Source organism: Astatotilapia calliptera, chromosome 4 (genome assembly GCF_964374335.1).
Source record: "Astatotilapia calliptera chromosome 4, fAstCal68.1, whole genome shotgun sequence".
Taxonomy (NCBI): Eukaryota; Metazoa; Chordata; class Actinopteri; order Cichliformes; family Cichlidae; genus Astatotilapia; species Astatotilapia calliptera.
Window position 1 is genome coordinate 1,850,661 of NC_137425.1, and position 18,119 is coordinate 1,868,779.

At 45.2% G+C, this 18,119-nt stretch overlaps 1 protein-coding gene across 5 annotated transcripts; it reads right to left on the bottom strand.

Moving 5' to 3' along the window:
- Positions 1-415: 415 nt before the first annotated feature.
- On the bottom strand, positions 416-17,912 carry LOC113020176 (glutamine-rich protein 2). 5 transcript variants are annotated; one of them, XM_080300060.1, is made up of 18 exons: positions 17,100-17,912; positions 13,917-13,997; positions 12,143-12,220; positions 11,952-12,014; positions 11,290-11,695; positions 10,611-10,699; positions 8,498-8,782; positions 7,756-7,878; positions 6,681-6,749; positions 6,258-6,422; positions 3,152-3,270; positions 2,667-2,732; positions 2,464-2,565; positions 2,226-2,390; positions 1,818-1,965; positions 1,543-1,654; positions 1,144-1,254; positions 416-856 (listed from the first exon to the last, which is right to left on the bottom strand). In XM_080300060.1, exons 1-18 carry the CDS (start codon positions 17,424-17,426, stop codon positions 726-728), a joined length of 2,640 nt encoding a protein of 879 aa, XP_080156186.1. In that variant the 5' UTR covers positions 17,427-17,912; the 3' UTR covers positions 416-725. The 5 variants fall into 5 exon arrangements, with proteins under 5 accessions (XP_080156186.1, XP_080156187.1, XP_026019715.2 ...); XM_080300061.1 differs by having other exon boundaries at positions 8,513-8,782; positions 11,290-11,698; positions 17,100-17,911; XM_026163930.2 differs by having other exon boundaries at positions 11,290-11,698; positions 17,100-17,911.
- Positions 17,913-18,119: the final 207 nt, after the last annotated feature.

The window sequence follows — 18,119 nt, forward strand, 5'->3', positions numbered from 1 at the left end:
TATATATATATATATATATATATATATATATACATGTATATATATATATATATGTATGTATATATATACATATATACATACATATATATATATATATCTACACACAAGGTTTTCTGAGGAGCTTTGAAAGAAAAGCGTCTGGACGTCTTTAAGTTTCCAGAAGCTTCTTCAGTTCTAAGAGCGACCGGTGGAGAGTCCCAGACTTTAAGTCCTATGGGACTGTCCCCATCTAATCACACGAGCTAAGGTGAGTAAATGGGTGTGGAGGTGAAAGAAAGGTAAAATAATTCTATACCTCCCCTGACCTTCTTGAAGCCTTTTAAAGACTATTGATTATTTCAGTAATCAATAGTTGATCAGGTGGTTTGATTAAGAGGGAATCCTCTGTTTTTCAAATAAACATACAAAGACCATGTTCAGACAGACTCGGTGACGTTTTACTGTGAATTACATCAAAAGGATCCTTTAAGATAAAACGTTAAACGTGGCTCACTTATGATAAATAACATCTGTTTGATGTTTAATATCTGATGTTCTAAAAAGTGATTAAATTCACACTAAAGTTTATTATCTGTTAACAACAATATTCAAAGTGAAAAAATAAGTACAGAGCCACATCACGGGGGGTTCTGGGATGTGTAGTCTGGACGATAAGCAGGAGGAGGTTACCCGAACCTCTGTCTGCACTCGCAAACTAAACACAACCTGGAGGCAGACGCTGCCCCCTACAGGTTGAGGGGCTCGTTGCTTGGAGGCTCTGCGGTGCTGTCAGCCGCAGCTGAACCCTGAGCGATGGAGCTCTGAGACGCACAGCCCAGAGCCGAGACGGGCCAATCACGACCGGAGCAGCTGGATGCTGGAGAGGAAGGAGAGGAGGAGGAGCCAGGTTTGTGTTTGCAGGACATTTAGACATCAGATGAATAAGCAACAGACACTCAGGCGCTCTGCTGTCGACACAGAAGGATTCACTTCAGTTTAAACTTTAAAGGTGGAGCAGAAACAACAGACACTCCCAGACCTCCCTCACCCCGGCCACCTCCTCCTGCTACTCTCCGGGGGAAGAGATCGAGGTGTTCCTCACCTTCTTAGCTTCTTTTGTTTTAACTGGTACTGATGACACCTTTACCTGCGTGAATGACTCACCCGAGCGGCTGCACGCTGCGCTCCTGGGACTGCAGGGCGGATGAAGAGGAGTGCTGGGTCCCACCTCCGGAGAGGCAGCAGGCTTGGCTTTGTCCTTACTCTTATACACGCCTGCAGACACGGAGCAGGTGGAACATGTGACCAAAGCGAAGAAGAACAAGCACTGCAAACCTGGAGTCACCATGACAACCAGGTGTCATTGTTGTGTGTTCACAGCAGCGCTGTCAGGCTGCTTCTTTTGGAATTTTTAACTTGAACTCCGTGCAAACGTCTGCTGGAGTCGAGCTTCAGGTGTTTGCTGGGGGTTGTGTTGTGTAGCCTGTGTGTTATTCAGATGTGAGTATTTTTCCCTCGGAGCGTGACGCAGCGTTAGTGACGTGTGATGGATTCAGAGTTTACCGTCTCTGGTGGGGATCGTTGGCAGTTTAGTTTCTGAGTTCCTGCAGGCCGGGACGTTCAGGCGCCCTTTGTAAATGCGCCCGTCCAGTCCAACGATATCCACCTCCTCCGACTGACCCACCACACACACACACACACACACACACACACACACACACACACACACACACACACACACACACACACACACACACACACACACACACACACTGTGAAACCTCAAACAGACCTTTAAGACCTCGCTGCAGTTTCAGGCCCGTTTTCCTCAGACGTACCTGCATCGCACCGTCCACCTCACCGTGGAGTTTTGTGTACTGCGGGCCGCCACGGCGCTGGCTGCCTGCAGCGTTGGTGTGGTGACTCCCGCCGCAGCTCCGCGCCGCAGCCAGGTGACCGTAATCCGTCAGCTCAGATATGCGCTCGCTGCCCGAGGCGTGAGGACAGAGAAATGGAACGGTGATCAACACAGAAATCACAGATCTGCTCACTGACCTCTAATGACGTCATCATCATGTACGTGCTGATTTTCTGTAGCTTCACCTCAGAAACGCTGCAGAACAGTAACGGCAGCACTGAGGTTCAAACTCAGTGATCGAGTGAACGCATGAAATTACAGTCTTGCTCTTTCCACGTTAACCCTGTAGCAACCGCAGACTTTAAGCTCCACCCCTGCCCTGACTCACTGCTGGCCTTGCGCTGTGTTCGTGCCATCGCCGTGCTGCGGCCGTCCCTGCATCTCTACGCTCTCTATCTGCCTGCACGCGGTGACGCGGCTCCTCTGAAGCCCCTCCCTGCTCCTGCACGCCTTAGCTGCCTCGTACCTGCAGCGGTTGGTGCCTGGCTGCTGGCTGAGGCGGTGACAGGGGCTCATCAGAACAGAAGACACTGAGGAGCCTCACCATGTGTGTGCAGGTAACTCACCTCCGGTAGTGCTGGCGTAACTGCTCCATGGTGTAAACGGTGAACGGCCGGATGGACTTGTGCGAGGGGAATGCAGGAAACGAGGGCAGCGTCACCAGATGCCTTTAACCCTCAAAGAAAAGGTACAAATGTAGGAGAGGGGAGGAGTTCAGACAGCAGCTCAGAGGTTTGGGTCACGTACTCTGTGAGAGGCGTTCACTCACGGTCCGGGCGTGTGCTTCACGATGGGCCGGTCGCAGGAGAGGCAGTGGAATCTCTCCACGAGCTGTCTGGAAATAAACACAAGAACAAATCTTCAGTGCTTCTCAGCCCTTCACCTGCTGCACATATTTAAAATGTTCTGAAGACATTCATAAAAAATGCTCCTCCTTCTTTGTTACCTCACGTGTCTGATTCAGACGAAATCTGAACAAACACTGTCTGCAGATGTTTCAGTCAGACGCTAATTATGGAACATTTAGCAACAAATGACATTCAGACCAAAGCCAATAATGTTAACAATAATAATAATGTTAGGGACATATATCGTCTGTCAGAGCAGCTGTGCGTGACTGACAGGTCAAAATAATCCTTCAATTCATCCTATCTCTGTTAGCCCCTCCCTAAAAGCCCTCTTTCTCCTGATTGGATCTCCTGGAAGCACCTGTGATCGTGAGCTGTACTGCGTGTAAGAGTGCAGTGTTCTCACTTCCTGATCCCGGCGGCGTCCTCGTACTCCGGCGCCGCCTGAGCCTGCAGCTTCTCGTGGATGCTCCTCCAGCGATCCTCCAGCTGCTTCTTCACAGAGTCCAGCTCGATCCGGTTCAGCTGCAGAGGGACCAGATCAGAACCATCAGATCAGAACCATGACTCTTATTTTAAAATCAATTCTAGAAAACTTCTAGCATTCATAGTTTCCAGTAAATTATAAAAATATTTCCACCTTCTTTTGGTTTTCTTAATAAAAACAACAACACCTTGACTTTGAGGTCACTGAGATTCAGATCTTTTTTTTTGTCCCGTTTGGATCTTTGGCCGTCAGAATCGTTGTCTGAAGGCCAAGAAAGATGCCAAGAGGATTTACTTTACCAAGTGGATCATCATGGCCTTGCCATATTGGTCCATTTGATTGACCTTTATTATAATTATGTATTTATTTTATTTTATTTTCAGTTGTTACAGACGGGACAGACATGACTGGGGGATAGGACAGGGAGAAAGAATGAAAGAAAGAGAGGGAGAGAAAGAAAACCAGAGGAGAAAACAAACAACAAAGAGCAACATAATAAGGGAGGGGAGACAGGAGGACAAAGGAGGGGGGAACAACTACGCTGTAGTGCCTCTTCACCTCACTGTACAATACTTTTGTTAATAGTCAACGGTGCAATAGACTCCATACTTGAAATGTGCAATTCACTTGTATTTTTATTTTTATTCCTATTTATTCTATTTATCCCCTTCATATATTTTATTTATATATGTCTCTGTATTTATATGTGTGTGTGTGTGTGTGTGTGTGTGTGTGTGTGTGTGTGTGTATAATATTCTGTTACTCTGTAACTTCTGTCGGTGCTGTGCTTTTGGAAACCGAATTTCCCAGAGGAACCCACCCGAGGGATTAATAAAGTTTTATCTTATCTTAATAAAAACAGCACCATCACAATAAACTAGCTAACAGTAGCTAACAGTAGATACTAAATATTACATGTTATTGTGTAAGATGGACACTGACATTTACTTAAAATTTTTGAGGCAACACTTTTACACTTAAAAATATTGAGTAGATTGGAAACCGGTCAAACCTGTTCAATATACTTGATCAATTGAATAACTAAAGCTTAAACATATTAAGTTGAAATGAATAATTGTAGTTTTACACAAACATGAAAAAATTGAGTAAATAACACTGACATGCTTGGTCATGTAACTGTAAATATAGATGTCAGTTAATCCAAAGTTTTGTTCCATTTACTTCATATTGTAAACTGAACGTGATCAAAATTGTACTTAATATTAAATATGGTAACTGGCCTGTATTTGTACAGCGCTTTACTTTGTCCCTATGGACCCCAAAGTGCTTCACACTACATCCACACATTCACAAGCTACACTGTAGCCACAGCCGCCCTGGGGCGCACTGACAGAGGCGAGGCTGCCGGACACTGGCGCCACCGGGCCCTCTGACCACCACCAGTAGGCGACCGAGACTGTTGGTGCCGGGGCTCGAACTGGCAACCTTCTGATTACAAGATTCAAATATTCAAATATGAATGTTATTGTATTTCACTGGTAGTCTAAGTCTGAAAAACCAGACAAACTAATATGTAGTTGTGTTTTTCATAATACATGTATGAAAGATGACCACATGTTAGACATTTTTCCAAACAAAATTTTATTTTCATAAACATGGCAAAAAATCAAAATAAACAAGCACTAAAAAGACAAGAGCCTTTCCCCTTTCAGCTCAAAGCCTCACATACCTGAAGGATGAATGTCAAACCAGGAGCGCAAACACAAACGCTCAGAGTATTTAAAAAACACAATGAACGAAACAATGGAAAAGGCTCATGGTACTCAATTACTCTACGTTATCATGTTTTACTTTTCAGTTGTAGTTTCTTACAATAAATAATATTGATTTGAATAATTAATGATTTTAGTACAAGATACTGATGAGTATAGATACATATTTCTCAAATATTTTGATTAAATGTTAAACAAAAATATTAAGCACATGTAAAGAAGGTATTCTGTGAACCACATACTGAATTTTTTGTCTGAGATAAATGTAAATAAATACCTTAATTTAACACAAACACATACGTTAATGTTTTAGACATTTATTTCAACTTATCAAACTCAAATAATTACTAAAAGGATATTCATAGATTTGATCAGGCTCATCTAACTTATATTTATAGTGATGTTTACTAAAAGCCTCTGAATTACTTTTTAGAGTGCAGCGCACAATGTGCTTTGAGGCAGCAGCCAAGAAAGGTGTAGTTTGTGTCTGCGAACACCTGTGTGCATCAGCACGCTTGTATTCCAAAGGTTTTCCATGCAACGATCTGCTAGGGAGTGTGGGGAGCCATAGCCCCGTCCCCCAGGGCATGAACCAGGTATGGAGGAGATCCAGGCCCCAGACATCCAGAGGCCCCCAGAGTACAAGGACCCAAGGAGGACCACCAGGGGGGCAACCGTGCCACCCTCCTGGGAAGAGCTGAGGAGAGCCCCAAACAAGAGGTCACCCAGCAGCCACGGAGCAGAGGCCAGAGGTGTTGCAGTGACGTGCCCGCGGGCTCTGCCAGCAGTGAGCTGAGCCAGAGAGGACTGAGCTTCAGGCCCAGAGGCCTGAGGACACCCCACCCCCTGGAAGGGGCCCAGCCGGGCCACAGGCGCCAGGCCCCGCCAATCAGCCACCAGGAGTGAGTCGGTACATACATGAGCGCCCAGCCCCAGACACCAAGAACCACCAACACACCAACGTCTGAGGGCATCAGCCACCAGCAGGGAGTGTGGTGAGGGGAGATGGTTCCCAGAGAGGCGGAGTCTGAGACCCAAGCTGACATATAGACAGTCTGAGATCTTTAACAGATGCTCCTGTGGTGTTAATTTGAAAACCCTACATCACACATGTGACGCCCCGGATCAGCCTGTTATGACCGAAGCGTAAAATCTCCAATACTGCAGCTTCTGTCACAGCTGTAGCAGAGACGTCGTCACGATTTAAAGACAAAATATGTTTTTAAATTTAAACCCATTACCCTTCCCTCTGATCTCGGATCAGTTTGAGTTTGCAGGCGTGGCTCTCCTACCTTACACTCCATCTCGGTGGAGAGCTTGCCCATGAGTTTGTGCCAGTCCTGCTCCTGACTCGTCACCTTGTTCAGCAGCTCGTGGAACATCCCGCTCAGCTGCTCCGTCACCGAGTCGAGCTGCAGCCGGCTCACTTTCCCCTCCAGGGCCGATTTGTCTGCTCTCTACGGGCACAGAGGGAGAATCGGGAGGTCAACGGCGAGAAGGCGGAGGCCGACAGGTGTCCTGAAACAGTCGCCTCACACACGTCTCAATCAATCAATCAATCAATCAATCAATCAATCAATCAATCAAGGCTTTATTCGCCACATGCAGGTTGCCCTGCAGTGAAATGGAGGGACAGATCACACCCAAACATCTGAAACTAAAGCAGGTGAGTCTGACTCCTCCCACAGGTGGGAGGTTAAAATGAGCCAACTCACGATTTCACTCTCGACCATCTGCTTGTCGGCCTTGTTCACCTCCAGCTCCTCCGTCGTCTTGTAGAGCTCCTGCAGAGACGAGAGTCCGTCAGCTCGTCTCCTCAGCTGTTCAATTCAACTTTTACATTTTTAGAAGAATGACAATAAAGACAAAATATGTACGGATGAAAAACTCTTTGGATAAAAGCAGTTTCGGGAGCAACCTGCAGTTTGAATCTTAAATGACTGTTTCAAGAACTCTTTCTTGCCGTCACGTGTCGCACACGGCGCAGCACCTCCTACCTCTGCGGTTTGTTCTGGTGGAGATGTTTGAGTGGAGCAGTAAGTAACAGCGTGGTCTCACACTGGTTTCTTTTTGGTGCATTTACACCTTCAATTAAAAGTAAAAAGTGTCATCACAGTTCATATTAAGATGCTGGTTTTCTACACCGTTATATTTGTGCCACAAAACCAGCCAATCACAGACTTGGATGCACAAAAATCTGATTGGTTGTTTTGGTCTCCAATCAGCTCAAAATGACGAAATGCAATATCCCAGAATCCATGTCGTCCAGACATATCTTAAAGTTTATTTTGTGACCCAGACAGAGTAATATTTCAAACTCTGCCACTGCCTCGCTTGAGTTCTGGACGACATGGATTCTGGGATATTGCATTTCGTCATTTTGAGCTGATTGGAGACCAAAACAACCAATCAGATTTTTGTGCATCCAAGTCTGTGATTGGCTGGTTTTGTGGCACAAATATAACGGTGTAGAGAAAGAGTTGAGCGCGCACGGGCAGAAATGTTGAGAGCACGAGCGACACATTGCGAGCGAGCGCAAAAACTGAGCGAGAGGGGCTGCTGTGTGTGTGTGTGTGTGTGTGTGTGTGTGTGTGGATAATAGCAAACACTGAAATAGCTTTTCTTTGCTCAAAATTTCTCCTCAAAATGCAACACTTGCACCTGCAAATGTTTTTTAAGTGCGCTCATAATAGTGGCACAAAAATAACGCCATCGTTTTTTTCCTGTTGTGTGATGCTGTGGTAGCTGAGACTGAATGACGTGCGACGAGGAACGCGCTGCATGTTTTACCTCGATGTGTCTCTGCTTGCGTTTGCTGTCTTCGTGCAGCGATCTCATCGTCTCGTTTAGCTTCTTACAGTCGGCCTGAAGCTGCAGCATCGCCTGCTGCACGCCGTTCACCAGCTCCACGTTCTGACACACACACACACACACACACACACACACACACACACACACACACACACAGAAGGAATCAGAGATCTTCCTGCAGACAGCTTAACCCCGGTGTATTCTGTGTATATCGGAGCAGTGACGTTTAGTTTCCAGACGAGGTTCCAGGACTTTGACCTCCCCTTTAACATCATCTCCTGGAGCACCTCTGGGCCACTTCCACCACTGCTGCTATTTTTAGATCACTTCCTGGCAGTCCATCCAGACCTCGTACCCTGCACGCTCTGCGGTTTCATCAAAAACCTCAAACCCTGCAGACTTTTGATGCGTCTGCAACAATCTGCAGTTTACGGCATCTCAGGTGAGGACCGCATCGCTCACAGTGTTGAGCGTCACGAATCTGTCCACCAGGAAGAGCCAGCTAGAACTTCCTGTGGTGTCTGAGGAAGAACATCATGAGGAAAGTTGTGAGATTTTTAGCCACCTACAGTACTTAGACTGTGAGTTATGGAGAGATCTAAAAACAGCAGCCAAGGTAGGAGCAGCTTGGACGTGACCTTAAAAGGTAAAAATCAAAGTCAGGTGTTTTCAGCACTCTCTTAAACCCAGCGTGCAGATCTGAAATGTTCCCTAGCTTCACCCTGCTCTGGCTTGCCTCTCGGTCCTGCGGCGGCCCTTCTCTGGCTCCGCCCTGCTGCTGGATCAGTCTGTTCACCGCGTCCTGCAGCTGCTGGTAGTGCTCGAACAGAAAGCTGAGCTTCTCTCCAATGTTTGTTGTTCTGGCATTCAGAGCTGACCACTCTTCGCTCTGACGGACGCTCGGACCACCACTCTCCGCCTGCACGGCCTCATCGCATAGACTCGTGGACAGCTGAGATGTGAAGGACAAGATTGTGTCCTCCAGCGTTCCCCGCAGGTCGTCCAGCTGAGGTCGGAGGGCAAAGAACTGAGATTAGGCTGATGCATGTCGCCTGAAACACCAGGGCATCTTTGACTGTTTCTCTGTTTCCTCTGCTCGTGCTTTGTCTGGAATGTTTTCAGACTCACAATGTCATTCGAGACTTTTTTTACAGTGTGGAAATCTACATGATGTCTCCTGCATGACATTCAGGAAACAGACGCCACCTACAGGTAAACACCTGACACCGAAAACTAAAGACGCGGCTCCTTGACCAAAACAAACAACTTTTCTGATATTTTTTCTGATTGTTTTTTCCAAATGTGCCAAGCATAACAAAACTCCTAAATTATGACTTCGCTATTTACACGTGTGCTGCTGTTCCGTTCCCTCCCTGTAGGTGGCGCCAGTTTGCCTCCTGAGCTTCAGCACTTCCTGCCTGACCTGACGTTGTAGCTGTTGGTCTGCCGCTTTCTCCTCACACTGAGTCTGCTTCACGTCCTCCTCCAGCCACTGCACACGCGTCCTGGACACGAGGGCGCCATCATGAAAGCACAACGACTAAAGTGACCCGGGTGAATAAAACTCCTGACAAGTTTCGAAAGACTAAAAGGAGCCCTGATTCAGCGCGTTTAACGAGTTTCTCTCTGCAAGTTGGATCATTCTCTTCCAGGCAGCTCAAAAAATGATGTCAGAAGAAGAAGTGGCCAGAAATGCACGCAATGATGCTACAAACTGCATCCCACTAGTGTTTCCTCTGTGACAGGAAAGACTGATCGTGTTTACACGTGAACATGAAACCGACCTGATAACAAAGTCGGTGAATTCTTGTGAATTCATTATAAAATAACAGTTTTAGGTCTAGTTTCTGTCAGGCGCCATCATCGTTGTCACCACAACACCGCCCTCGTTTAGGCTGTAAAAAAATCTTTTATTTATAAAGCTCCAAATCCCAACAACAGTCGCCTCGAGGCGCTGCAGGAGTGCTGGTTCAGGAGCTCTTGGCTGATGAACTCGGTCTTAAAGGACACTGACATTTAACAACTCCGGCTGCAAAGGACGAAATAACTGCTGGTGATGCGAAGTGGGCGGGGCCAGAGTTAAACGCATACACAGATCCTCTCGCCTCCGTAGCTGCGACTGCCTTCGTGTTGCAGGGGCAGTTTGAGTAACATCCTCAGTTACATCACGTTCACGCTTCTCTCACTGCCCTCAGCTTCAAGCCAAGACTTCGAAATTTTTCAAACTTTTTTCTCCTAAATTTGCCATTTTTTCTCTAAACAGTTAAAGCGAGCTTAAAATAGCTGAGCTGGTGTTACTACAGGAAGCTGTATATGTATATTCATGGTCAGGGCTCCTTTTAAAACTTCTGTCGGGTGATGTAAAACTGGCTCTCCCTCCTGTGTGTCTTTACCTGAGGTGGGATATTTGCTCTCTGAGCTCTCGGTAACCTTCGCTGTCTGAACCCACTCTTCTGCAAACCTCTGACTCCGCCCTCTCCGACACTTGTAACTCCGCCCTCTCCGAAGCTTCCTTTTGCTCCAGCCTCTCTGAATCTGCCTTTGACTTCACCCTCTCTGACACTTCTGGCTCCGCCCTCTCCGAAGCTTCTGACTCCGCCCTCTCTGAAGCTTCTGACTCCGCCCTCTCTGACACTTGTAACTCCGCCCTCTCGATAGTTACCTCGGAGGCGCTTTCTTTGTGTGGGCTCATCAGGCTCATGAGCATGTCCTCCAAGGTGTCCAGCTTCAGACGGACAAATTTAACCATCAGAGCAGACAGACAGGAAGTGACACGGCAGCGTTTGTGCTGATGTTTGAGGAGGAGAGGGTTGTTCCGGTTGGTTCTTACTCACCTTTCCTCGGTCGCTCATCAGGCGGTCTATCAAACCTCTCTGCTCATTTAGCTGATCCATCAGGTTACTGAACGCGTCTCCATGGGAACCTAAATGTTCAACATAACATCAGCATCGCAGTCTGGGAGCAGAAATCAGATGCTCTAAAAGTGCTGAAATTCTCATTCATTCCATGAAGTTTGAGCTGTAATATGTACAAATAATAGTTACAGGATAAATTACAGTAATTACTGTAAATACCTATAAAAGTTTACTTGAACTTTTACCACTGGGGGCAGTGTTTTACCAGGAGGGGTGTTACATTTTTGGGATGTGTGTGTTCTTTATACCCGCTCCCTCAAGAAGTGCTCTCGCTGACGTACTAGGTTAAAGAAAGACTGCACCACCTTGTGGTACAATTAGGCATTACACACAAGTGTGGCCACACAACAACAGATGTTTCGGGCACAAACTCATAGCAGCTGTTTCTTCACATTCTGCTGATAGATTTTTGGGAGGCTAAGACATTTTTAAACAAAATAATTTGTAAAAACATTTAAGAAAGATAAAATAAAATCAAAGGTTGGTGCAGCTCTAATATATTCTTCATGCTATGACTTCAGATCTCACACTGTGATCTGAACACTTTAAATGAGAGCTGTGTTCATGAGAGACTTTCTAACAGCTTGTATGGCGTCACCTTTGGTGGCGATGAGCTCTCTGAGCTGAGCCAGCTGACTCTGGTCTGCCTTTCCTTTCTCTAACACCGCTACGTGAGCTTCCACCTGGACGAGCCTCTCCTGCAGCTGGCTCACACTCCTCAGGGCCTCCACTGCCTCTGTGGATGGTGTGGAGCAGTTGGAATCTGAAGCTGGAGGTTTACCAGCAGAGTCTGCTTTAACACCAGCCTGTGGAGGCGGCCCTGACTGGACCGAAGAGCACTCGGATTTATTTGGAGAACTTGGAGCTGCTGGTCCAACGGTGACCTTGTTGGGGTGGGAGGAGGGAGGTGTGCTGCTTTGAGGAGGTTCGGTGAGGTCACTGCCGGAAGGCGAGGAGGTTTGTTTGGCTGCCACGAGCTGATTATCGACCCCTGAATCTCCAGGCTCCTGTGAGGAAGTCAGAGACAAACACTCTGAAACTGCAGACAAATATCAACACTGTACTCGAATCCATACCGCTGGTCAGGAACACAGCAGGGAAGTTTGTTTCTTGATAAATAATCACCTGCTGAGGCCTCAGCTCGGCTCTGCACACAAACATGGCTGCTTTCCTTGACACTAAAATAACTTTAGGACTCTAAACATCTGGCTGTAAGCTCGTCTGTTTCTGATGAAACACAAGTTTCTGTTTCTTTCTCACCTTCTGGAATTTTTCTGTCTCGCCCTCTCTGTTGCCGGGTAGAACTGCGTCCCTCAGAGATTTCTGTAACAACAGTGAAATCACGAGGTTTGGGCATGTCCTCATTAAACTGTCAGAATTACATTATTACACAGAAGCCAGTAGCCAACAGTTTAAACAGTGTCACATCCTCCCCTCAGACAAACCCTCACCACAGTTTCCTCCAGAGCGTCCACACGGTGGCAGCAGCTCTCCACCCGAGCGGCCGTCCCCAAAGCGTCACCGACCATCTGAACACAGGACAGAGGGAGAGATCAGAACATCCCACGAATCCACATCCAGCATCAGCTGAGCTCCATCGCCGAGGCCTGAGGGCGAGAAGACGCTGAAAATACGGCGTGGCTCAGAATCAGCGTGTTTCCCTGCAGAGCCACTAAAAGTCAAACATACATGAAATATTTGCTATGATGATGAGCTCTTTTCTTCAGCTGAACATTGACTGAGACTTTTGGACAGCAGAGAAACTTTCTGTGGTTCAGATTCATAAATCTATCCAGTCAGACCAGAACTTTTTTTCTGACAGTTTCTATTTATTGTTTTATTTCTAGTTGCAGGTTTCTATTCTACTTTTTGTTTATGGAGCTTTATTATTCTGCGTATTTCATTTTTTCTGTTAAACTGGGCTCCTTTATTGTGTGTCATGTTTTACCACATTAAAATGTTTCATTTTGTTTATTTGAGTGATGCCGTTATAAGATGTGTCTAATATTACTTCTGTAGTAAATAAAGTATATCTAAATAAGTATAAAGTAGAAATAAAGTATATCTAAATAAGTATAAAGTAGAAATAAAGTATATCTAAATAAGTATAAAGTAGAAATAAAGTATATCTAAATAAGTATAAAGTAGAAATAAAGTATATTTAAATAAGTATAAAGTAGAAATAAAGTATATCTAAATAAGTATAAAGTAGAAATAAAGTATATCTAAATAAGTATAAAGTAGAAATAAAGTATATCTAAATAAGTATAAAGTAGAAATTAAGTATATCTAAATAAGTATAAAGTAGAAATTAAGTATATCTAAATAAGTATAAAGTAGAAATTAAGTATATTTAAATAAGTATAAAGTAGAAATTAAGTATATCTAAATAAGTATAAAGTAGAAATTAAGTATATCTAAATAAGTATAAAGTAGAAATTAAGTATATCTAAATAAGTATAAAGTAGAAATTAAGTATATTTAAATAAGTATAAAGTAGAAATTAAGTATATCTAAATAAGTATAAAGTAGAAATAAAGTATATCTAAATAAGTATAAAGTAGAAATAAAGTATATCTAAATAAGTATAAAGTAGAAATTAAGTATATTTAAATAAGTATAAAGTAGAAATTAAGTATATCTAAATAAGTATAAAGTAGAAATAAAGTATATCTAAATAAGTATAAAGTAGAAATTAAGTATATCTAAATAAGTATAAAGTAGAAATAAAGTATATCTAAATAAGTATAAAGTAGAAATAAAGTATATTTAAATAAGTATAAAGTAGAAATAAAGTATATCTAAATAAGTATAAAGTAGAAATAAAGTATATCAGGCTCTTTGAGTTTTCTGACTGACTGTTTGATTTCTGATTATTGAAAGTAGAAGCACTTCCATAAAACCTGGATCAGAGTTTCATAGAATAAGTTTGAAAAATTAAACATAATTAAAAATGTTTAATGAATTTGGCCCGATCTCACTCCAGATGGTCCTGCGGGCTGAAGAGGAGCGGGACCATCTGGTTTGTGGTCAGCAGCATCCGTACGTGGAGCTTCATCAGAGCAGCTTGGAATCGGTGCAGGTGACAGAATCTGTCCCAGCGTTTGTGATTTTTTGTTTTTGCTCTAATTGACTGTAATCATTTGAAAACGTTTCAGTGTTATTTCTTTGTGCTGTTTGATCGGTCGTGGTGTTTGCGGTGTGTTTCGCTGTGCACGGCCCGACCTCGTGTTGCTGCCAGAGCTCCTCCATCTGCTCCTTCAGACGCTCGTTCTGCTCGTTCAGGTCCAGGATCAGCCTCGTCGACTGCAGACACAGCACACAGCTTCGAATCAGTACGCCGCACATTTTCACTACAAAAAAACTGCTTCTCATCCTGGAGGTGTGTAAAAGGTGACGCCTGGTGGTTTTCTGCTCACCGATTGGCAGAGGAGTTGTCACAGGAAGTCAGATGTGTGGGTGGGGGCGTGTCTGTTCTGCTGTTTCACTGATCTGGGAGATTTTTAAAACTGGTTTTTCTTTCTTATCTCGCATCTGGTCCTGCGATTTGTGCTGATGTATGGATTAGATATAGATTATGGATGATCTGGATGAATACTGGCGCTGTCACAGCAGCGGTTGCTGATGCCTGGGTTAGTGGTACAAGATGCTGGACTCATTTTCTGTGGATGTCCATGTGTGGCAGTGACGTACATTATGAAATAACTGCTGTAGTACAATAATTGTCCAATAATGAGAGAAATCATCAGAATAGGGAAGCTGATGTGCTCTGATGTTGTTATTTTTTTAATTTAATTTGATGGATGTAGCGTGAAGTGCGTTGGGTTGATGATCGGCTCTTTGACCTGCGGGTCATTTACACTTCCTGTGGGGGTGGCGTGAGGTGTGTTGCAGAGCAAACGGACACGGTTCGATCTGTCCTTTCACGCCGAAGCAAAGGAAATTCCTGAGCTGTGTGCGAGCTGCTGTTTAACTTGTGTCAAATGTGCCGAGTGATGCATGGCGACCCCCCACGGCTCGGGCCTCAGTGACTCAGAGCTGGTTAATGAGTGCAGCCTCACCTTGTGTCCGGGGTCATCGGGACGGTTCGAACACTTTAAAACAAATCACATTCCCATACAGCTAATCCGGATTCTTCATTACGCTTTGGGAAAACTCTCCCGCTGCTTGGTTCGCTTTCAGCACCAAAGCTACCTGCTCAGCTTTACGACACTCATGCTTTGGTATAAAACACAGACTCTGATTCGCTGCTTTCTGGGATGACTTTTGGCTAACAAGGCTGCTGTGCAGTCCAACAAGTCTGAGCTCCAGTTTGGGTGAAATTTGAGGATTTTAATTGGATGTTACCGAGCACTGATCAGCAGGTATCCAAGTCAGTGTGATGCTCCTGTGCAGTCTCCCACGCTGCTCGCTCTGGAACAAATATGGTCTCTTCTGGCAAAAATGAGACCAAAACCAGCAGGTCACATTAGCTTTGTCCATCATTTATCTACAGTCTATGTTATGGCTAGTGGCGGCCTTTAACTCAGCACAACCAAAATGTTCAGAAAGCAAAAACTCAATCAGTAAATGGAGAACATTATGAAATCATCATTAGATGAAGTCCTATCACTTGCATATCCAAAATATTCATAACCGCTTCTCTAAATAACGAGAACCTGCTGATGTCTCTCAAACTGATTTAGGAAAAAGACTCGCCAACATGGCGGAACAGTTCTGTGAGGGCTCCGAGCTCCGTCTGTGTTCTGGTTACACTCCAGCCTCGTTCAGATCAGTCACTCATTAACTAGAACCCCCCCCAACCCCGATGCACCAAAAGCCATGTTCAGGTAAACAGCTGTCTGTCAGATTAATGGGTGATGCCTGCCGTCCGGCCTTTCACATGGAGAACACACTGAGGTCATGCAGCCGGATGAAGAGGGCGCGCCAGCAGAAACAGCAGCTGACCCGGGCCGAGCCCACAGAGGACATGAATGATTCAGCCGCACCTCCGTGCACCTGCTCGGTGTCCCGCTCTTCACCTGAGAGCTATTCATCCCCTGACAACCAGAGGCATCTCTGCAGGGGACTAATTACCCCCTATCACGCAGAGAGGAGAGTGCAAGGCGGAGGAGGAGGGGAAGGGGGAGGCAGCAACGTGTGAACCACAAACACCTCCGACCTTTAACGTCCTCCACGCTGCATGACGTTTTTAAGATCAAAATGTTGCTGGGCGGCCTGATGATGATGTATGTGCTCATCTGCCGGCGGCAGCTCTGCAGAAACCTGAACGGGGACACTCCGGGGTCATTTGAGATGTCAGGGTGGCGCCCATCTCCCATTGTGCTCTGCTCTATCATCAGCGGCTTAGTAATATGCTGAAATGTTCACCACTGCAAGCCAGACATGGAAGAAGAGAAGAAGTCGCTGGGCCACGGTCAGGGGCAGCGTCATATAGTTATCTACAGTGTGTCGTCTTTACTGACGCTTTATTGTTTCTTTATTCTCACTTTGTGCAGGAAAACAATACCTATTCACTAAAAACAAACAAATGTAGTCTTTTAGCTCGTCTCTGAACATTACTGCATCACCCACCACATCAGGCAACAGCATTGGCACTGATGTTCGGTGTCTCGAAAAACAAGGATTTCTTTCTTTTTAAGATGCAAAAAAGGCGACAAAACCACCAAAGAAATCAGGCGCACGCACGTTTACAGGTGTCAGCGCAGTTAAAGCGGCCCAGAGCGCAAAAATGTGATGATTGTTTAATACATGGTACCAACAGGCAGACCACGACAGTAGTGTGGTGTCACCACATCATACTGCCTGTTAATCACTGTTACACGTCCACGCTGCAGATGTTAATAAAGTTGCGTTCTCAGCACTGCCAGAAAAGGAGCATAAACTGAGGAACTGTTGTTTTTTAAGCAGACAGTAATTTCTAACAATTCATCAAACACAGGACAGTGACTGCAGGTTATGGATGTTACACTGGTGCCCAGCACACTGTGGGAACCATGGTTATTACTGGGTGGCCATTGGTTGTGAGGTCACTGAGGTAAACCTCGGTAATTTGATTTATTGGAAACGGGCACCAAACCTTTCTTTACTTCGAAAACTCTGTGTTCAGGTGGTTGGGATGACACATGACGAACGATAACTGGTTTGTTTAAGAGTGAATCAGAGCCACTGAGTGGGTGACTTTGCCTTCCTGCTCATTTAACTTCAGGTGAAGGAATATTTATGTTTTATTATTTTGTTTTGTTTATGAACACAGTGTCATCGAGCACAAGGTTTCTCCATTTAAATGTATGAAGTGTATGAATTTATATTTAATCTTCCACTGATTGTATATCATCATACAGATTCTGATGTATTTCTCAGTGATCACAGGTGGTTTTTCTTTAAGGTGGTCTTTGAGTACTTCACCTTAGAGAGGCCGTCCTCACATGTCTGGATGCGGGAAAGGAGGTTCAGCTGGTCGGGGACCGGGCCCGGGCATGAGGGAGTCGCTGCCCGATTCTGGAAGTCTGTGTCCGGCTGAACCTCCACCTGAACCTCCTTCTCTGCCGCCGTGAGATCAGGGCTCCAATAACCCGGAGAGGAGTCCCTCCACCGGGTCTTCACCTCCCGGAGATTCAGCTGTTTCAGCATGGCGAGGAGCAGCGAGTGGAGGGCGCCGAAGTTCACGGAGGACTTCTGGGGGGTCCCGATGGATAGGTTCAGCAGGTCGTACAGACTCACCTCCTCCGACATGTTTGACGGACCGTTAAACCGTTACCGTGAAGCTAACGTTAGCTCAAACCTTAGCTACTCAAGACCCGGTATTTATAATAAAAACAATTACAAGTGTCAGTGGTCTTTCCCTAGAGTCGGTTTTCCGGTGTTTCAGCCAGACATCCCACCAGCGGCGGTAATCTCGGGTTTGTGCTGGAATCTCGTCACGTTCAACAGAAAACAGCAACCCCCACTTAACAAGCTAGCCATATTTGCCGGATGCACAAACGCTGACCTCTCAAAATAAAGTTTGAATGCAAACTAAAACCCGTATTGTGGAAACAAAAATCTTAATCATGCTAACATGACCGGTTTTATTATATAAATATGCAGATTAGCGCCACGTCTTTCGGCTCTGTTGTGAATCTTGCCAGCAATATTTACCAGTTATACTTTTATTGTTAAGACGGTAACCGGATGTGGTGTTGACCGTTTACTCTTACTTGACGTCGCGTCGCGCGGCAGTCCCACGTTGGAAAGCTCGTAGCATTGATTGTTGCCAGGCAACAAGCAGCCCTAAGGCTGTGTTGAGGAAAAGCGGATTTCTGAGAGCTCTCGAATGGAAACGAAAGCACGTCCGGGACTATTTTAGGATGAGTTTATTTTTTTTAATCGTTTTTAGTTTACACTTCACTTTTATCTTCAGTTTCCAGCTTTACTTCGCTTCCACGG